The sequence below is a fragment of the Pongo pygmaeus genome, chromosome 13 (assembly GCF_028885625.2).
Source record: "Pongo pygmaeus isolate AG05252 chromosome 13, NHGRI_mPonPyg2-v2.0_pri, whole genome shotgun sequence".
Classification (NCBI taxonomy): Eukaryota; Metazoa; Chordata; class Mammalia; order Primates; family Hominidae; genus Pongo; species Pongo pygmaeus.
The window spans coordinates 99,445,197-99,465,082 of record NC_072386.2 but is presented as its reverse complement, the minus strand read 5'-3'; the positions used below and the strand labels follow the sequence as shown (position 1 = coordinate 99,465,082).

General features: G+C 41.3%; 2 protein-coding genes across 5 annotated transcripts in view; both read left to right on the top strand.

Annotated features, from left to right (window-relative positions):
- TMEM245 (transmembrane protein 245) overlaps positions 1-6,381 on the top strand; it is a 103,591-nt gene extending 97,210 nt beyond the window's left edge. For all 3 annotated transcript variants that reach the window (XM_054500325.1, XM_063650270.1, XM_054500326.2), the window contains one exon: positions 995-6,381. In XM_054500325.1, coding sequence (XP_054356300.1) covers positions 995-1,040 — 46 coding nt within the window. In that variant the 3' untranslated portion in view covers positions 1,041-6,381. The remainder of the gene's footprint in view (positions 1-994) is intronic.
- A 1,528-nt stretch (positions 6,382-7,909) lies between these two features.
- Positions 7,910-19,886, top strand: part of CTNNAL1 (catenin alpha like 1) — a 69,039-nt gene continuing 57,062 nt past the window's right edge. For both annotated transcript variants that reach the window (XM_054500331.2, XM_054500328.2), the window contains exon 1: positions 7,910-8,229. In XM_054500331.2, the coding sequence (XP_054356306.1) occupies positions 8,089-8,229 (141 nt within the window). In that variant the 5' untranslated portion in view covers positions 7,910-8,088. The remainder of the gene's footprint in view (positions 8,230-19,886) is intronic.

Below are 19,886 nucleotides of genomic sequence, written 5' to 3'. Positions count from 1 at the left end.
TGAGAAAAGAGAGTAAACTGGGGCTGGGAAGGGAGTACATTTGATTTACTTTCTGTTACTTGAAAATTTCCTGAATCTACTCATCCTCTTTACTCCCAGTGGTGTGACCCACTGCCAGGATTTCTTCAGCAGCCTCTTTACCGGTTCCTGCCTCCAGTCTGGCCTCCCTCTAGTCTGTTCTTCATAGTACAGCTTCTCTGATTTTTCTGAAACAAAATATTCTACTCTGCTGCTGCTTAAAATTCCCACAGTGGCTTCCCATGGCCTTCAAGATAAAGCTGACACATTAATTTGCCCTGTCAGACTTCTCATGCCTTTTTTCTCTCTATCTCAGTCCTGAGATAGACACTTCATGTATGCAGCAGCCAAGCACGGTGCTCAGCCACCTTCATCCAGCCCAGATATTACCCGCCAATAACATTGTTCGCTTAGCTTGTTTAATGTGGGTCAGAAACAGTTCAAGTACAAGGTCACTTGATGAAAAGACCTAACCCATTTCTCCTGCACTGAACCACATCCCTTACAGCTTGGACTCTCTGTTGGATTACATTTTCTATTTTGTAATAAAATGTATCCACTTGGCATTTAATCTTTGGTCTCTTAGTGGTTTTTCCTCTTTAACATCAATCATCATATCCACTTCCAGCCAGTAACAAGGTGGAAGAGCTGAAGAAGATTGCTCTTCTCTTTTAAGAAACTGCCCAGAAGTTGCACAACACTTCTACTTAAATCTCATTAACCAAAGCGTAGTCACGTGGTCATGTGTAGTTTCAAGGGAGTCTGGGGAAATAGTCCTTTGGACAATGGATCCAGCAAAAAAATGGAGTTCTTGTTAATGAGAATGAGCAACAACTAGCAGACTTTGAAACAATACTCAATGAAAATCTTAAGAAAAAATAGTGACTATATAATCTCATTAGGGCTCCAAAAGATTGTAAAAATAGAATACTGTTTTATGGTAATCAACTAATCATTCCATCTTTTTTTCTTTTAGGACTTTCCGTGACATTTCTGAAGATCTGAAATCCTCAGTAGGTTGACATGGTTTCCTCTGCAGTGATTTTTCTAGGAAGTTCAAATTTGACAGTGAGTTCAGCTCAGCTGTGGCCTTCTGCCCTTTCAGCTGTGCCTAGCAAGCAGAACCCAGGAAAGAAGCAGAAACCTCCTGGCCTTACATACAGAATGCCTGGACAAGAGAGAATTTGCTGCGGGTTGCTTTGTATTTTAAAACACAGCTTGAGAGTTCAGAGTTGGTGGTTTGCTCACTTAACTGTTGTTAAGATGGCTTGAAAAGTTTCATTTTATACACTGGTACCCTGGCTTGAAATTTTTCCACTTTGGTTATCTATATTACTATATTATATATTTATAAAGTTATTTTAAGAACTCTAAACTACCTGCTATTAAAAGAATAGATGGTGTAATTTTTTCCTGGTTTAAGAAATCTATTGTTAAACTTTTCTAAGACAGTCACTTTTCAAGGAAGAGGGCTTTCACTTTTGAGTGTGTAGTTGAGTGAGCAGGAAAAATGAATCTTCTACCCTTCTCCCACAATGTATTATTATACGCTCTTTAAGAAATAATAAATCATAAGTGTAAGGGTGGGGCGGCTTATTTGATGTTCAGTTTTATATTGTAACCCTGGGAGATACAAAGACTGAAGCTCTTCCTCCTCTTCCTTTTCTCTTCACGCTCGTTTACACTATTGCCAAATTATAAAACTTGGCTGACCACGTTGAAGTGAAATACTTATTAAGCTGCTATGAATGGTAACAGTATGATAAAATTCATGCTGTTAGTAGGTTTTCTCCTTCCAGGTGTTTGAAGTGAAAAATCTCAGGTGTAGCAGTACTCTGATTTGTTAAATGTATCTGTTTCATTATTTGGAACTCTGCCGATAAGTTTTCAGCAGAATTTTATATTTATGTAGTATTTTCCCATCTCTTAGCACAGTGCCTTGCACATGACTCTAATTGAATGCTTGTTGAATTGAATTGCAACTTTAAAAATATCTCAGATATCACAGTAACCAGCATAGTGCTTTACATTTTACACAGTCCTTTTGCACATTCTATTTCACAAGTACATCACATCAGCTTTCATATAGCTTTATATTATTTTACATCAGTTTTACACTGATGGAGAAGCTAAGGTTCAGAAAAGTGACCAACTCAAAGTCGTAAAGTTTAGTAGGATTTGCCCTCAGATCTTTGATTCCATTGTCTGCAGATTCTGCTGTATTAGTGTTCCTTCTGAATATTGTATGCAGTTTTCCCAGTGTTACGAGATTGGTGTTGCTATCCATTTGTTGTGAATGAAGACTTGTCCTATAGTACATGACAGGGCTGAGAGTGGACTGTAGTTCTTAGCTGAACCCTTTCTACTGTTTAAAACAATCATCAGGCCTATCCTCTGCTCCCAGGGGAATGTGGAAGAGAAAAGGGTTCTTGGCCAGGCTGTAGGTGGTGGCTCACATCTGTAATCCCAGCACTTCGGAAGGCCGAGGCGGGTGGATTGCTTGAGCCCAGGGATTTGAGATCAGCCTAGGCAACATGGCAAAACCCCATCTCTACAAAAAATAAAAAAAAAATTAGCTGGGCACGGTGGTGTGCCTATACTCCGAGCTACTCAGGAGGCTGATGTATGAGGATCACCTGAGTCCAGGAGGTTGAGGCTGTAGCGAGCCAAGATGGCGCCACTGCACTCCAGCCTGGGTGAGAGAGTGAGACACTGTCCCAAGGGAAAAAAAAAGTGTGGGGGGTAGTTCTTAAGTGTTGAAGATTTCCTTTTTGGAAAGTATTTAAAGGTAGAAATATTAATAATTTTTCCTAAAACATCTCCCTAAGAAGTCACTGATAATTATAATTAGTTTAAATTTATTCTTACACTGCTTAAGAAAAATTTCATTTAGAAAAGGCTACCATGAGATCTTCTGACTGTTTCTGTGGAGTAGACTGCATACAGATCTCTATTTCTATTACGAATCCTTTAGTGATTATAATCAGCTATTCCACTGAGTGTTAGATTTGGTCGCTAAGTAACTCATGTTTTTCTTTAGTCAATCATTCATTCATTCACTAAAACATTTATTGAGAGTTGGCTAAACTGTAGGTTCTGTTCCAGGCACTGTACAGGGTGATGGAGATCACTCATAAGAAGGCCTCTTGCTCTTAGCCAGATCATATGTAATACTAAATTTAAATTTTTTGCATTAAAAGGCTAAATAAAAAATCATTTGTTTTTGTTAATTATATACTGGTTGATTTATAGATATAATAAGCACATATTCATAAGAGACAAATATATACAATGAGTTACTATACATATACAAAGTGATTTTAGCTGTATAAAGTGATATTGCAAAAAACTATAGCTAATGTTTCTTGCTGGGTAATTATTAGCATAAATATCAGGTTCCTAGAGGTCTTTGAGAGAATAGTTTAGAGCTACCAAAATTAGCAGCAGTGATGTAATATCACCCTGAAATACCAGGAGCAGAGGTGCCCCAGAGTGCTTCACAGCCATGATCAGGAAACTTGAACTGCCCCATTGCTACAGCAACAGCATAAGGACTAGGAAGGTCCACTAGCTGGGGAGGTCTTGGAACCCTCCGAGCCAGAAAGAAGCATTCAAGGCCCACTAGCTGGGGAGGTCTTGGAACCCTCCGAGCCAGAAAGAAGCATTCCAGCATGATTCCTCAGATGCAATGAGGAAGGTTTACAGAATTTTCACAGGGCAACAGAGATCAAGTGGTAGGAAAAGGTAGGCGTTTCAAGCTCAAGGCTCAAAGATAACCTACCTTTACATTCTCAGTCAGAATTTGACCCAGAAAGAGGAGGTTTCTTCAGGAACAGACTGTACGTTGATGAAGTAGAAGTCACTTCCGTAAAAAGCGAGTACAGAACTTGGTCATAATATCTTGCATTTTATAGATTTATTAAAGATTAGTTTCAAGTTTACATTCGCTATTCAGTTGTAAATCTAATGGATGGGAGGGGAGAAAATACAAGCTCTCCACACAGGTATGCTCCCCTCTTTTCTGAGAGAGAAGACATGGGATTTTCAGCGTAAATTCCATGTTATGTGAGTGCTGTTTGAGTTCTGAAGTTCCTATGAATATCTGTTCCTGCAAGTGATCTCTGTAAGACCACCTTACATGCTGGTCTTAGTTATTGTTAAAATTGCAAGGTTTCTTCACACCCTCTTTGATAAGAAGTGGTTAGCTGGCAGAGCTTTCCCTTGACTTCTGAGACTAGTGTGGGTTGACCCATGACAGTGGGAAGAAATCCAGCATGTTACATAGAGACCTTGTATGTAAATAAACTCTGTAGCCTTAGAAAGTGGAGCTGCTTTTTACAGTTAAAGGGCTGCTAAATGGCTTGCAGGTGAGATCTTCTGGCTCACCTTGATCTTCACATGAACCCATTGTGACCTATCTGGATTTCCTAGGACCTGTAGTTTCCATTTGGGTTATATTAGTGCCTGAGGAATGTGTCACTACTGGTCAAGAAATACTCAGAAATTCAGGCTGTGAGGGGTTAGAGGAAAGTAATTTAGGTGAGCTATCCAGAGCTTTCAACCTCAGGGTTTATAGGAAAAAAAACAAAAAACAAAAACCCTTAGGACTTCTCATACTCTAGCCCTGACCTTGCAGTCTCCTCTGAGGGGCCTCCTAAGACCCTTAAAATAATATTACAGTAGGACTTTGAGTGTGCATTTCACAGTGGAAATAGCCTCTGGCTAGCATTACTTCCAAATGCTAGTTCCAGCTAAAAACAAGTACTTTTTATTAGTTTCTTGTCTTTCAACATTCTGCCATCAAAATATATTCATTTTATTAACTTACTGATTATTGGGAACCTGCAAAAAAAACACACATGCTGTCTGCAGCCACCGATTGGTTATTTTTGATAGTTTAAGATAATTATAAATCAAGTTGTTCTGTCTACTAGAGTCAGAAATTCTGTGCTAGAATGGGACTTCTAAAATTAGGTGGTCCTGTCACTTTCTAGAGAAAGACCCAAATTCATAGGTTTAAGTGGCTTGTCTGACATACACATACAGCCAGTTAGTAACAGAATTCAGAGTAGAATAGAGTTCTTTTTTTTCTGTCAGTCCATTCTACTTCTCTTTCCTTTTCTTCATGGTTGAGCAGCTTTTGGCAAAATGTGTTCCTTATAGCAGTAGTTCCAAGAGATGTTAATAGATGTAAGAAAAAAAGTGTGTGTGTGTTGGGGGTGGGGGATTGCATGGTCAATTAAAATGAAGGAATGCTGAGTTTGTTTCCTTTCTGTAGGACTTCTAAGAGTTTTGAACATGCTATTACACATTGTGAATTTATAAAAGGGGACAAACACTGTTTGACCTTAGACTGCACTCCCCTTCTTTATTCCTCAGAGCATCTCAAAGGACTACAGGGTCCTTTGGGAAACATGGCCCTTGATCGAGTTTACAGCTCTTTGAGAAGACATCCCTAATGGAAATACTGAATGGCAGATCTATTACTGTGGTACCATGTAGTGTGTAATAAATCTTGAAGTCTAGAAAGCAAGTATATTTGCTGTTCAGAGCTATACTTAAGGTGTAGAGATTCTTTTCCACCTATGGTGTGTAAAATCAGTATTGTGTTTAATTTTGCAGGTTTTTCAAGGATCAACTAATGTGCAAATACAGTGGTGATATATTGATATTACATTTTAATATGCTTTTGTATGGCACTTTATAGTTTTCAGACACCTTTTGTAACAGCCCTGTGAGACAGACAATATTATCCTTGTTGTACAGATGGGGGGACTCTGGAGGCTCTGAAAACTTTTTGGTGATATTCCCCTAAGTTTATACCACAAAATGATGGAGCCAGAATTTAGTTGCAGAACTTCCTGACTCCAAGTCCAGAGTTCTTTACTAGACATCTGGTTTCTTACTAGCTTTTTGCTAGCTTTTTATTTTACAGTGAAAAGTATGGAAGCAAATCCTGATCATTTTGGCTTATTATCAAATACCATTTATTTTTTATTGCAGAGACCCAGCAGATGTAATAACTCTCATTGTAGCCATCCCAAAGGAAACCCTTCTTTGCCCTTTGCAGTGCCACTTATTTAGGTAACTGAAGTGTATTTCCAGTACAATTTGATTTTGAACTAAGATTTGATATAGAGTTGTAATTGCTTACGTAACTCTTTGAAAATGTATCATCCCTGGGTTCTCAGGTGAAGGAGGCAATTCAAAAGTAAAAAAGAATATTCGAATACAATAAATACCCTCTGTTCTCACACAAATGCTGTTTCTTAGCTTTAACTTGCTTTGACAACCTACTGATGTAACTTCTTTGTTAACGTGAAATATTTATATTTTGAAATAAAATTACTAGTGTTGAATGAATCATGTGGTAAACTTAATCTCCTGTGTGTTGAAAAACTTGATCTTTTGTGAAGCCAAACTTTCATGAATCCATGCATCTGTCTCTTAGGCCTTCTGTCATGCCATTTCCTCCGGCAACATTGTGTACACTGAATTCTTACCAGATACTGTCAACTTCGTAAGGGAAGGTGTGTCCAGGAAGTGGACACTGGGTGCCTTAAAGAGGTCAAGGGCCCTCAGTGCACAGGGGAAGGTGGCCTTGTGATAGGTAAGGAAGTGGTGAGATGGTTGGCTGAGAAGAATTGGAAGAAAAAGTTGGATTGAGGACCTGTGCTTTTTGAATGAAGAAAAAGAAGCTGAAGCTTGGCTATCTTCAATACCAAAGACAGCTGTGCAGCACTGGTAGATTGATGAAGCTGAAGCGACAGGTTGAAGCACCGTGAAGCGCCTTTCAACGGTGCTTGGGAAAGAGCTTTCTGATGCCTCAGGTTGATGTACCCAGCTCATCAATCTGGTGTTACGGAAGAAGAAATGATCCAGGCCAAGGTGTCCGGGTGGACTGGCCAGCCTCAGATTCTTTTTTACTCTGATAGGTTCTCACTGGCAGATATGGTAGTTGACAAAACATTTTTTCATGCTTCTCAGTCTGTTGCTTAAGTCTGGAATTCCTTCACAGCGTGCATACTGCTGACAACCTCCTTTTGGCCTTGCTCCTGGAGACCTTAGGAGTCTTCAGCTCCCCGCCCCCATCGTGGGGCTCTGCGAGCTCAGAGTTGTGCTTACAGAACTGATTCTTACCCTTCCCCTCAAGTGAGTTGTCAGAAATACACACTTGGTGTTTTCATGCAATGAACAGTTATGAAGAAACTGCTCTGTGCCTGGCACTAGGAAAAAACTTTGAAAAATAGTTTTAAGAAGTAGTGTTGAACAGTAGATGAGGCTTTTTCATGTTTGTTTTAAATTTCTTTTGAATAAGTCTAAACAGTAGTGTGAAAGATATACTGACTTCCTGCCGAATACCCAGATACTCCATTAATGATTGCATTATCAAGTGTTCCCCCTTCAATCCAGCTCAAAGTGTTTGTGAGAAATACATGGTGAAAGAATGAGCAGGGTGGAGTGGAAATTGGACCTTCCGGAGAAGCCCCAGGAAGACATCACCACTGGAATTCCCGTCCCAAGGGAAAGGTCCCTCCCAACAGACTTGATTCTGGTTTTGGTCTACCAGTTTCAACCCCAGCACAGCTTCCAGAAGTCTTTGGGAATTCAGAGCTGATTTAGGACGAGTCACCTACCGAGAGGACGAGAAGCTTTGCTGGGGACGGTTGTCTGTCCAAGTAAGAGGAGGCCATGTGGCTGTGTGACTGAGATGTGTTTTGTTTCTCCTCGCCACCCTGGCGAGAAGGTGCCTGGAACCCATGGAAGGGGTCTGAGAAGAGGTAAGGGCGGGGCCGTGTGGGGGCTGGACCCGGCTTAGGGGGCGGGGTTGCAGGGAGCCCACCCCAGGCTGGACTGCGGGGGTGGGGCAGAGGCCGAGGATGGGCGGGGCCATACGGTGACGGGCGGTGGGGACGCAGGGTTGGGGGCGGAGCCCTAGGGGGGGCGGACCCCTGGGGGCGGGGTCTCGGTTGGCGCGAGTGTCCTGTCGCCGCCGCCTCGGGCGATTGGGTTGACTGGCGGCAGGCTCGCCGTGGCGCGGAGTCCAGGCTGCGGGATAGACCGAGGGCCATGGCCGCCTCTCCCGGACCCGCCGGCGTTGGCGGCGCCGGAGCAGTCTACGGCTCCGGCTCTTCGGGCTTCGCTCTCGACTCGGGACTGGAGATCAAAACTCGCTCGGTGGAGCAGACGCTACTCCCCCTGGTTTCTCAGGTAAAGTGGCGCCTGGCGCGGCCCCTCTTCTCCCTCCCGCCGCGGCCCGCGATGGCGGCCGCCGCTCGCACGACCGGACGGGAGGCAGCCGCTGCCCCACTTTCCGCGCCGGCACTGTGGCGTTGTTGTCGGACCGCCTGTGTGGAGCTCCGGGATGGGCCTCGGCCCGGGCGGCGAGAGACTGGATAATCCAAACTCCGGCGGCAGGGTTGAGTGGACTCCGCAGCAGGGGAGGCTGCGGGGCGGGGGTGCCGGCCTGGGCCTTTGCCCCCAGTACCTGCCTCGGGTCTGCGGCTCCCGGGGGCCCCCGGCCGGGCGATACCCCCTCCGCGGGGCGAGTGGTTGAGCCCAGCTCCCGAGGCAGAGAGGACTCCCGCTGGGCCCCCCGCTGGGACTTAGGGCCCTTCTCGATAACCGACTCTGTCACCAGTTCGCAGCCTTGTCCCGAGCCCGGCTCCTCCGCCTGGCGTATTCCTCCCGGCCTCCCCGCCCAGCGTGCGCTCCCTGATCCTTTGTCCCTCCCCGCCGTAGGTCAGTTCGCTGGCCTCCCATTCATCCCGGCCACCCTACCCCTTCCCCTGAACCTGCTGCTGCTCACCTCTGCCGGCTTCTGTCCGGCCTCGTGGAAAAGTGACGTGGAGACTGTCTGACAGTTAATCCAGATGCACACCGTTTTGCCAAGTCCCGTTTGGGATGTGTGCGTTACTGTATTTGCCAATCAGCTAACCGACGCCCTGAGTTTTAGGAAAGTTTTTGTTTCTCTGAGCTGGGTTATATGCAGCTTCAGGGCTAGAATTCCTCACTTAGGTCTGTGGTAAGATGCCAAGAACTGTGGGGAGTGAATTCTGTGCCTTCGGGAGCGCGTTGGCGATGTGTGACTCACATCCAGGTTGTAACCACTTCGTGACTCATACTAGGATTACCAAGATTTTAGAGGTAGAAGAAATCTTAAAGATTATCTGACTAAAAATTCTTTCTTTAGCATCCTTGACACCTGGCCACCAGTACCCTGCTTAAACATGTTCAGTGAAGGGGAGCCTGTAGCTGTTGCATAGAATTCTAAATGATATTATGTCTTCTCCTGCCCAGCCCTGCAAATATTTGAAAACAGCAGTCACACATGTCCCTGGATTCCTGTTGTGCTGGTTAAATAAACATCCCTATTTTCTTCACCTTCGCATGGCTAACAGAGCAGTGATGAATATACCTGACACCCTCCCTTTTCCTGTGTCTCATAGAGGCTCTGACCAGTGGGAAGGGGCACTGGGATCCCTCAGTAATGTCAGACCCTCCGCTCCTCCCCTGTCTCCACTAGCACAAACACAACCAAAATGAGAAATACCGGAGCAGTTTTAAGAGGCAGAGAGATAAGAGAGTGATGGAGTTCAAGTTGATAGTATTTTATCCATTTTTTAAATAACACCTATGTAATGCTTACTATGTGGTAGGTCAGGTTCTAAGCACTTTGTAAATATTAACTCATTAATTCTCCTAACCATCACGTGAAGTTGGTGTATATTCTCGTGGTATGGGAGAGGAAACTGAGGAATAGTGAGGTTAAATAATTTGTGGTTAGGGCTTTCAATAAGTGCCAAACTGGGATTTGAATCCGGGTACCCTAGCTCCAGAAGGTTCTCTTTGCTACACTATGCTGTGTCCTCTCTAGAGATTAGAAGCAGTAATGAGGTCTAGAGAAAAAGATAGTACACAGTGGAAAAACAAGCTAGAAAGTCGTAATCTGGAGAAATGGCAACTTTTCACAGTATCCACTGCTAAAAATGTATCAGTCTTACAGCTCTGCATTGTGTAACTCTGGGGTAAAAGAAGCCAGAGAAGTAGGAGAGCAGAGGAAGAAAAGTATAAATCACTGCTGAGAGTTAGAGGTCAATGCCAAAGGGGAAGAATAACTGCCTTTTTTTTCTTTTTCTTTTTCCAGTTAAAGCCTTGTTCAGGGTCACAGCTGAGGTTTGGCATCCCACACATTGTGTATCTACAGCTACATCTCTACCACAACACCATAACTGATATTCCTCATACTTGACTGTCCTTAACAAGAAAAAGTTAAAATCAAGAAGTGTATTAAGCATGGCCAGAATACTCGGTTAACAAAGCACGGAAGTACAATTTAGAATGATTTTAAAGTTTCAGTGTTAGGAGATTAAAACAGCAGTTCTCCAGAAAACTCATATGTCCACAAGTCTCATTTTCTGAGAATGCTGTATTATTACCCAACTCATGTTTCACCATCTCATCCACAAGGATATTTTAAGCATTTTAAGCAAGGATTTATTGTGTGCTTATTTGTTGCTGTTTTTTGAGGGGCTTATATTCTAGTTGGTAGATAGGTCATGTATAGAATAGCACATGCAAAGTGTCAAATGAACATCCTCAATGGCACATACTCTAAAAGCTCAGAGAAGGCATGGATGAGTCAGCAGCGATGTCATGGAGGAGGCAGGGTTTTGAGGTAAACAAGTAGGACTGGCACTATACGGTTTAAAGTAGATAGTTTCTATTCTGGTATCATCTAGCTTCTTCTGACTCTCCAAGTGAAAAGTCCTGGGTTACTGGCCTTATTCTAAGAATGCAAGATTATATCAATATTAGAAAAATGTGTACAGTTTTGTTTGCATTCACAGATTAGAAAAGATATATTTTCATAACAATGATGCAGAAAAAGCATTCAACTAAATTCAGCTTCTAATAATGATAAGAAGCACTTAAGGAACTAGTATTAGGAAAAAGTGTCCTTAACCTGATAGAGTATCTACAGAAAACTTTTAGTTAACATCATAGCAACAGTCAAATTTAAAATAAACATTTCCTTTAAAGCCAGAAACCAGAGTGGGGTGCCTGCTATGCTTCTATTCAGCACTGCACTGGAAATTCTAGCCAGTGTAATACGACAAGGAGAAGAAATAAAAGGAATAAATATAGGAAAGGAAAAACCAAAAGTCTCAGTGTGATATAATAACCTATGCAGAAAACTCAAAACAGTCTACAAGTAAATTATAAAAATTAGGAGTGTTGGCAAGTTCACTGAACGTAGGATACTAAAATCAATTGCATTTTTCTACATTAATAACAAACAAGGCACAGGTGCACTGGCTGGTGCTTGTAATCCCAGCTACTCTAGTCTCAGCTATTCAGGAGGCTAAAAAATCGGAGGATGGCTTGAGCCCAGCAGCTGAGGGCTGCAGTTAGCTGTGATCACACCACTGTGCTCCAGCCTGGCCAACAAGGACCCTGTCTTTAAAAAATAATTTTAAAATAATAAAAAATAAATAGAAAAAGTAATTATTAAAAAATCCAGTTATATTAACAATAACAGCAAAATATGAGCTTCCTAAGAATATATTGCTTTTGCTATGTATATATAGAGAAAGAGCTCTATCTCTATGTATACATCGCAAAAGTGGTCAAACTTCATGGAGAAAATTTAAAAATTTTATCAAAAGCCAACATGGATCTAAATAAATGGGAGAAAAGTACTGTGTTCGAGCCTAGGTTGACATATTATAGACATATCAGTTATCCCTATTGGTCAATTTAATGCAATTTCCATGAAAATTTCAGCAAGATTTTTCAGTAGAACTTGATAAAAGTAATTCTGAAGTTTATATGAAAGCACAAAGGGCCAAGATTAGGCAGAAGAGAAACAAGGTTGATGGACCTGCTCTGCCAGATTTCAAGACTCATTATAAAACTATAGTAATTAAGACAATGTGGCTGTCAGAACAGGGCTGAAAAACATAGACCTGTGATACAGAATAGAAAACCCTAGAACAGATCCACACATATATGGAAACTCGGTAAATGACAATTGGCGTTGCTGGTCAGTGGGGAAAGGAAGAACTTAAAAAAAAATTAAGCTGGGACAATTGGATATCTAAATAGAAATACATGAAATTGGATCTCTGTCTCATACCAGTAAAAAGTCAACTTCAGATGGATTAAAGACAATATGAAAGTAAAAGCTCACAACACTTTTAGAAAAAAAAATAGGGCAGTATCTTCATTACCTTATGCTGGGAAACGATTTGTTAGTATACCAGAAGTATAAGCCTTAAGAAAAAAATGGATAAATTTGACTTCTTTAAAATGAAGAACCTAGGCCAGGCACAGTGGCTCACACCTGTAATCCCAGCACTTTGGGAGGCTGAGGTAGGTGGATCACTTGAGTCCAGGATTTTGAGACCAGCCTGGGCAACATGGTGAAACCCTGTCTCTACAAAAAATACAAAAAATTAGTCGGGTGTGATGGCATGCACCTGTGGTCCCAGCTACTCTGGAGGCTGAGGTGGGAGGATTGCTTGAGCTGGGGAGGTTAAGCCTGCTGTGAGCTGTGATCACAACACTGCACTCAGCCTGGGTGACAGTGACAGAGTGAGACCCTGTCTCAAAAAACAAAAAACAAAAGAAGAACCTCTGTTCATCAAAAGGAAAAGGTAAGTCATTAAGTGGGAGAATATGATTCCAACACAAATAACCAACAAATGATTTGTAGTACCTAGAATAAATAAAATACTCCAATGAATAAAAAATAAAAAGATTAGCCATTAAAAATTGGTTAAAAAATAATTTCACAAAAGAGGAAACAGCTAAAAGATATATGAAAAGATATTCAACTTCATTAGAAATCAATGAACTACAAGCTAAAAAATCCACAGTGAGAATAAGTGTTGGTGAGGAATGTGGAGATGGTAGGAATATCTGTGTTACAACCATTTTGAAAATGGTTTGTTGTAATCTATTATAATTGAATGTGGGCATTACCTGTGGCCCAGCAATTCCACTCCTAAGTCAGTACCCCTAGAGAAACTCCTATACATCTATTAGAAAAATGGATTGGGGCTGGGCGTGGTGGCTCACTCCTGTAATCCCAGCACTTTGGGAGGCTGAGGTGGGTGGATCGCCTGAGGTCAGGAGTTTGAGACCTGCCTGACCAACCCCGTCTCTACTAAAAATATGAAAGTTAGCTGGCATGGTGGTGCATGCCTGTAATCCCAGCTACTCGGGAGGCTGGGGCAGGAGAATCGCTTGAACCTGGGAGTCAGAGGTTGCAGTGAGCCGAGATTGTGCCACTGCACTCCAGCCTGGGCAACGGCGTGAGACTCTGTCTCAAAAAAAAAAAAAAAAAAAAAAAAGAAAGATGGATTGGAATGTGGATAGCATTTTTACTTCTGATGGCCCAAAACTGGAAACTTCCCAAATGTCTTTTAACAGTAGTATGTTTACATAAATTGTGCTATGTTCATATAATGATATACTCTGTCACTGAAATGAATAAACCACAGCTGTAATTATCAATGGAGATGAATCTCAAAAACATAATGTTGAGTGAAAAAAAATAAAGGTTCAATACCAGATAAAACTAAACCAGATATCATTTAGGGTATACTGTATGTGCAATAGTTATAATAAGGGAGTGATGAACACAAAATTGGGACAATGGTTTCTTTTGGGACAAGAGAGTGATATGGACAAGGAGTAGCCACAGAGTACATGGTCTGTCAGAGATACTGACATTGTTCTCTTAAGCTTGGTGGTGGCTGCACAGGTCTTTCTTTCATTTCTTTAAACTCCACACATATATGTTATATATACTCATATGTTTTATATTTTATAATTCAGACAGTTTCTTGAAAAGCCCTGGGCTAAGAACCAAGCATATTTTATGTAGAGTACCTCCCCACCTCCTTTAATAATCACTTTATTCTTCCTGTCAGAACTCCCACTCCAAGTCTTATAATGCTTTTATCCAAGGAAGGGAAGAAGGATATCTGCCACAGAACTCCACCCTGGTGTGGAATGTTATTCTACTGCCCACTAGTCTTTTCCTGTCTCTGATAGATTTCCTTTATTCACTATTTGTACAGACCCCTTAAATTTCTAAGGTAGCCTACCTCATTTTCCCATTACTCTCTGCATTGTCCTGGAAGCTTTTCAGGATTCTTGTTGCAGTTACGTTGTCGATGAAGAGAGTAGATAAGGCACCCTCTCTGCTCTTTGCTGATTTGTGTATGTGAATACGTGCGGTTTTTTTTGTTTTGTTTTGTTTTTTGTGATGGAGTCTCGCTCTGTCACCCAGGCTGGAGTGCAATGGCGGGATCTCGGCTCACTGCAACCTCCGCCTCCTGGGTTCAAGCAATTCTCCTGCCTCTGCCTCCCAAGTAGTTGGGATTACAGGCACCCAGGCACCCTGCATCAAGCCTGGCTAATTTTTTTGTTTGTTTGTTTTTTTGTAGAGATGGAGTTTCACCATGTTGGCCAGGCTGGTCTTGAACTCCTGACCTCAGGTGATCGGCCAGGCTTGGCCTCCCAAAGTGCTGGGATTACAGGTGTGATCTGCCATGCCTGGCTGATGGGTACAATTATTATTTCCATTTTCACACGTGAGAACACAGAGTCACAGAAAGGTTAGATAACTTGCCACATGGTCACATGGCAGAGCCAGAATTCAAAACCAGGCAGAATGATGTCCATGCCCTTAACTGCTGGGATATGCTTTGGTGTTTTGCACTTCTTGACACCCTTTGTTAGAAGCTATCAAGTAAACCCTAATTCTTATTCTTTTATTCCACAGCAGAGTTCTTTAGTACACCAGGTCTTCTTCCCCAAGGGATGCCTTTTCTGCCCTCTTCTCTGGTTCATTCAGGTGTTCTCTAGACTCTGGTGTCAGGGCAACTCCAAGTTATGACTCTCAATTTAATATCATTCCTATTTTTGCAGAACTATAGCTAAGATTGTATTTGGCATATTATAATTTACGAAGCACTCTTGCTAGTTGTCTTTCCCTTGATCCTTAACGTAATCCTGGAAGGTAAGAGAGACGGTGTAGTGATTAAGAGTGTAGGTAGCTCCCCTGGCTTTGTGACCTCGGGCAAATACTTAACCTCTTCAAATTTCAGATTTTTTATCTGTAAAATTAGGGTAATAATAGTATGTACCTATTAGATGCTGGAGAAGCAAGCATTAAAAGAATTGATACATGTAAAACACATAGGCTAGTGCCTGGTACTGTTGTGCTTAACAAATGTTAGTTAGTCTTATTTTTTACATGATAAGGAAAGTGAAGTTTAATCTCAATTTTGTAAAACTGTGTATTTAAGTATCTATATGTATAAAACAAGACTGGAAAGAATTATGCCAGAATTCTCAGAGGATAGTAGGATTATGGGTAATTTTTATTTCTTGAGGCTCTCCTATATTTTCCATTTCTGTTTATAAACAATGAACATGTATAACTTATGAACCTACCTTTTAAAACATTTGAAACTAATTTTAGAATATAAGTAGACCTTAAATAAAGAATGTTACATATTGACTTAGTTCCTCTAAATAAAATTTTAAAGGCATACTATATTTGTACTGAACATTTCCCAGACTGCTTTCCAGTAAAAGGAAGGCAGCCACACCTAATTATGCACTGGGGAAGGCGCTTCTAGTGAAAGCAAAATGTGTCTTTTGGAACTGAACAATAGTTCATATTTTAGCCTAATTGCAGGATCTTTTCTTTGTAATTGAAATTTTAAAACTTTATGTAAATGAAATATTTAATAAACAGAATCACCTTAATCTGTTCGGGTTGCTATAAAAAATACAATAGACTGGGTGCCTTAAACAACAGAAATTTATGCCTCACAGTTATGTAGGCTGGGTAGTCTAGGATCAGGGTTCAGGCAAGTTCAGTATCCGGTGAGGGTCCACATTCTGGTTCATGGACAGCTGTCTTCTCACTGTTCTCTCAGGGTGGAAATGAGTGAGAGAGCTTTCTGAGGCCTCTTTTAAAAGGCATTAATCCCATTCATGAGAGCTCCTCCCCCATGACCTAATCATCTCCCAAAGGCCCCACCTCCTAATACCATCACATTGGGGGTTAGGATTTTAACATAAGGATTTGTGGAGGGGGAGGGGGAATGGGACACAAACATTCAATCTATAGCAAGAACTTAAACTCCTTTCCACTGCAGAGTCTCTTCCAAGATGGTTAGCTTGGAATAGTCAATGCTGAGCAAGTTCTCTTTTTTTTCATGTGATAGTAACAATTCCCTAGAGTCTGTCAGGTGTGGAAAAGGATTAAGCTGGTGCCAATAGGATTTGTTCTCTGCTTCCCAGCAGCATGGCCCACAGTCATTCTCCAAATTAAAATTATTGTGACTCTTTCACATGATTATGTAATGAGCTTTTAGGTAACATTTCAATTAAAAAAAAATAGGAAAGATTGAAAACCTCCAGTAAAAGAAGGAGTATTAGGTGGGATTTGGTGTCAGTTTAAACCTGGGTTCAAATTCTAAACTAGGCTACTTATTAGTTGTATGAGCCAAGTATGCAATTTCACTCAGGCTCAGTTTTTTAATCTTTAATAATACCTGAGGATTAAGTAAGATAGCTAATTATAGTATGTCTTTGAACACTTATAATAAACTGTTTATGGTACTATGTTAAACACAATGCTTTCATTATTTTATTAACTCTTCTTATTTATTTATTTATTTATTTATTTATTTTTTCAAGACAGAGTCTCGCTCTGTCACCCAGGCTGGAGTGCAATGGCATGATCTCAGCTCACTGCAACCTCTGCCTCCCAGGTTCAAGCAATTCTCCTGCCTCAGCCTCCTGAGTAGCTGGGATTATAGGTGCGCACCACCACGCCGGGCTGATTTTTGTATTTTTAGTAGAGATGGGATTTCACCATGTTGGCCAAGCTGGTCTCAAATTCCTGACCTCATGATCCGCCCACCTTGGCCTCCCAAAGTGCTGGGATTACAAGTGTGAGCCACTGCGCCCAGCCATCTCTTCTTATTAACATTATAAGGCAGAGAAGGCAATATGGCTAAGTGGCTAAGAGGCTAGTCTCTGCAGTCAGAATATCTGGATTTAAATCCTATCTCTCCCATACTTCTTGATGTCCAACTTCCTCATTTGTAAAATAGGGATGATTATTACCCCTATTTTCCAATTTGGGGAAATGAGGATGATTAATATTAACCTATTTCACTGGGTTGTTGTATGACATTATAGGGTAGTGTTTAGGAGTATGGTCCCTAGAATTGAAATGTCTGACTCTGAATCCTAACTCTAGCACTTATTAGCTGTGTGACCTTAAATAAGCACCTTTTAGCATCAGTTTCCTTAGGCTCATGATGTGAGCCTTCTCACTGGGCCAGTCAAGTGTCTTCATGACATGGGAATTGTCTTTCCCTAGGGTGAACAGAGAGAAAGAAAGATGAAAACCACAGTGACTCTATGACTTGCCCTCAAAATTAGCATACTGTCACTACTGTTTTATTCTACTAGTTAGAAATAAGTAGCTAAGTTCAGCCCATACTCAAGGCACCTATTTAAGGGAGGAATAGCAAATAATTTGTGGACATATTTTAGAATTACCTACACTCTAACCTCTGCCCACAAATTGTTTACCTTATTCCCACCTGCAAGTAACCTCTCCCCATCCATATCCTCTCCAAAGTCACAACATCAGCTGGAAATCCACAGTGTTGGCATCTATTACAAATACGATCCAGGAGAGACTTCTTGTATGTAGTAGTTCCTTAAGTGTGACGTCTTTCAGTTTTAGGATGACCACTATAGACTCTTCTGTTCAAAAAATGAGAAAATAGAAAGTATAGAATAACTGCTATACAGTCCTGTTCAAAAATGGAAAAAAAATAGGAGCCACTGGTTTATGGTATTCTGAACTCCTCCTGGGCAAATGTTGCCAGTTCCTTGATTAAGACTCAAGTCCTGGAATAGTTCGTGGCTCTTGATTCTGCCCTCTAAGTCATTATTTTACATGAATTGTAGCTCATGTTTGCAGCTGCATAGATTTCTCAGCCTGTTCCCTGCCTATGGAAGTTTGGAGCAGGGGCTGGTATGAAAGCTTCTTTTCATACAAAGATGTATTCCCTTTTTGTCCAAGCTGATAGTGTTTCTGCCAATACGATCATCTTAAAAATTTTGTTGGTCTCCTGTGAGTCTTATTGAATTCATTCTACTAGACAAAATTCCACACCCACAAGTCTCTTTGATATATGATCTTCTTTAACTTGGGCTTCTGCTGGGACTGCTGAGGAATAATACCTTTAGGCTTCTTAGGAGATCTGTTGTTTACCTGAATGGTTGTCTGAAGCAACACCTTGGACCTTTCTGAGATCTTAAGATTTTATAGTCATACCCTTAGCTTCATCTTTAGGTGCTTTCTTGACACAGCCATAGATTTTATTTTTGCCTGGAAGCCATTCTTAATTTTAGTATGATGTGCCATCTGGAGAAGATTTTTTTTTTTTGAGATGGAGTTTTGCTCTTGTTGCCCAGGCTGGAGTGCAATGGCACGATCTTGGCTTACTGCAATCTCCGCCTCCCAGATTCAAGCAATTCTCTTGCCTCAGCCTCTCGAGTAGCTGGGATTACAGCCATGCACCACCACACCTGGCTAACTTTTTTTTTTTTTTTTTTTTTTTTTTAGTGGAGATGGGGTTTCTCCATGTTGGTCAGGCTGGTCTCGAACTCCCAACCTCAGGTGATCTGCCTGCCTCGGCCTCCCAAAGTGCTGATGATTATAGGCATGAGAGAAGGAATTTTTAAAACCAGCAAGTTCTGGCTTGTTTTTATTTATCTGTGTTTCTTTTCATTTTTCTCTTCTCTTACATTTTACTGTAAGCAGGAAAAAGAAACCAGGTAGCACCTTCAAAATCTGCTTTGACATCTCCTTAGTCAGATCTCCCAGTTCATTAGGTATATTTTCTCCCTTTCATGTTAATGAGGGTGACTTTCTGTCACCATATAACAAGGAACCCCTTTTCTCCAGTTTCCAGTAAGATTTTTCTCACTTTTCCTTAAGCTTTTACCCATAGCTTCTGCTATGGCCTGATTGTTGGCATTCCCCCAAAATTTATATGTTGGAACTTAACCCTCATAATGATGGTATTAAGAGTTGGGGCCTTTGGGAGGTGATTATGTCACAAGGGAGCCTTCATGAATGGGATCAGTGTTCTTATAAAAGAGGCTTCAGGGAGCCTTGTGAGGACATAGAAGACACCACTTGTGAGGAATGGGTCCTTAGTAGACACCAAATCTGTTGGTGCCTTGATCCTGGACTTCCCAGCCTCCAGAACTGTAAGCAGTACATTTCTGTTATTTATAAATTACTCGGTTTAAGGTATTTTGTTATAGCAGCCCTAACTAAGACAGCTTCCTCAAAGGTCATCATGCTTCTGCAAAGTTTCTTTGACGTTTCTAGTTTTTATTCACTCAAAGTTCTTTCAATTTTCACTGCCCGATTTTACAGCCACTCTCACATTTTAAGTTTTGTTACAGCCTCACCCCAGATCCAGTCACCAAAATCTGTATCAGTTATCTATTGATGCAGAACAAATTAACTGAAATTTAGTGCATTAAAACAACAAACATTATCTTATGGTTTCTGTGGGTTAATTCTAGAGTGGCTTACCTAGTGGTTCTGGAGTGAGGTCTCTCATAAAATCAAAATAAAGATGATTGACCAAGCCTGCAGTAATCTAAAGGCTTGACTGGGGCTGGAGAATCTGCTCTCAAGTTCACTCATTCAGCTGTTGACATGAGGCCTCAGTTCTTCACTATGTTTTGGCCAGAACCTTCGGTTACCTTGTGGGGCTCTCCATAGGGTTGCTTGAGTA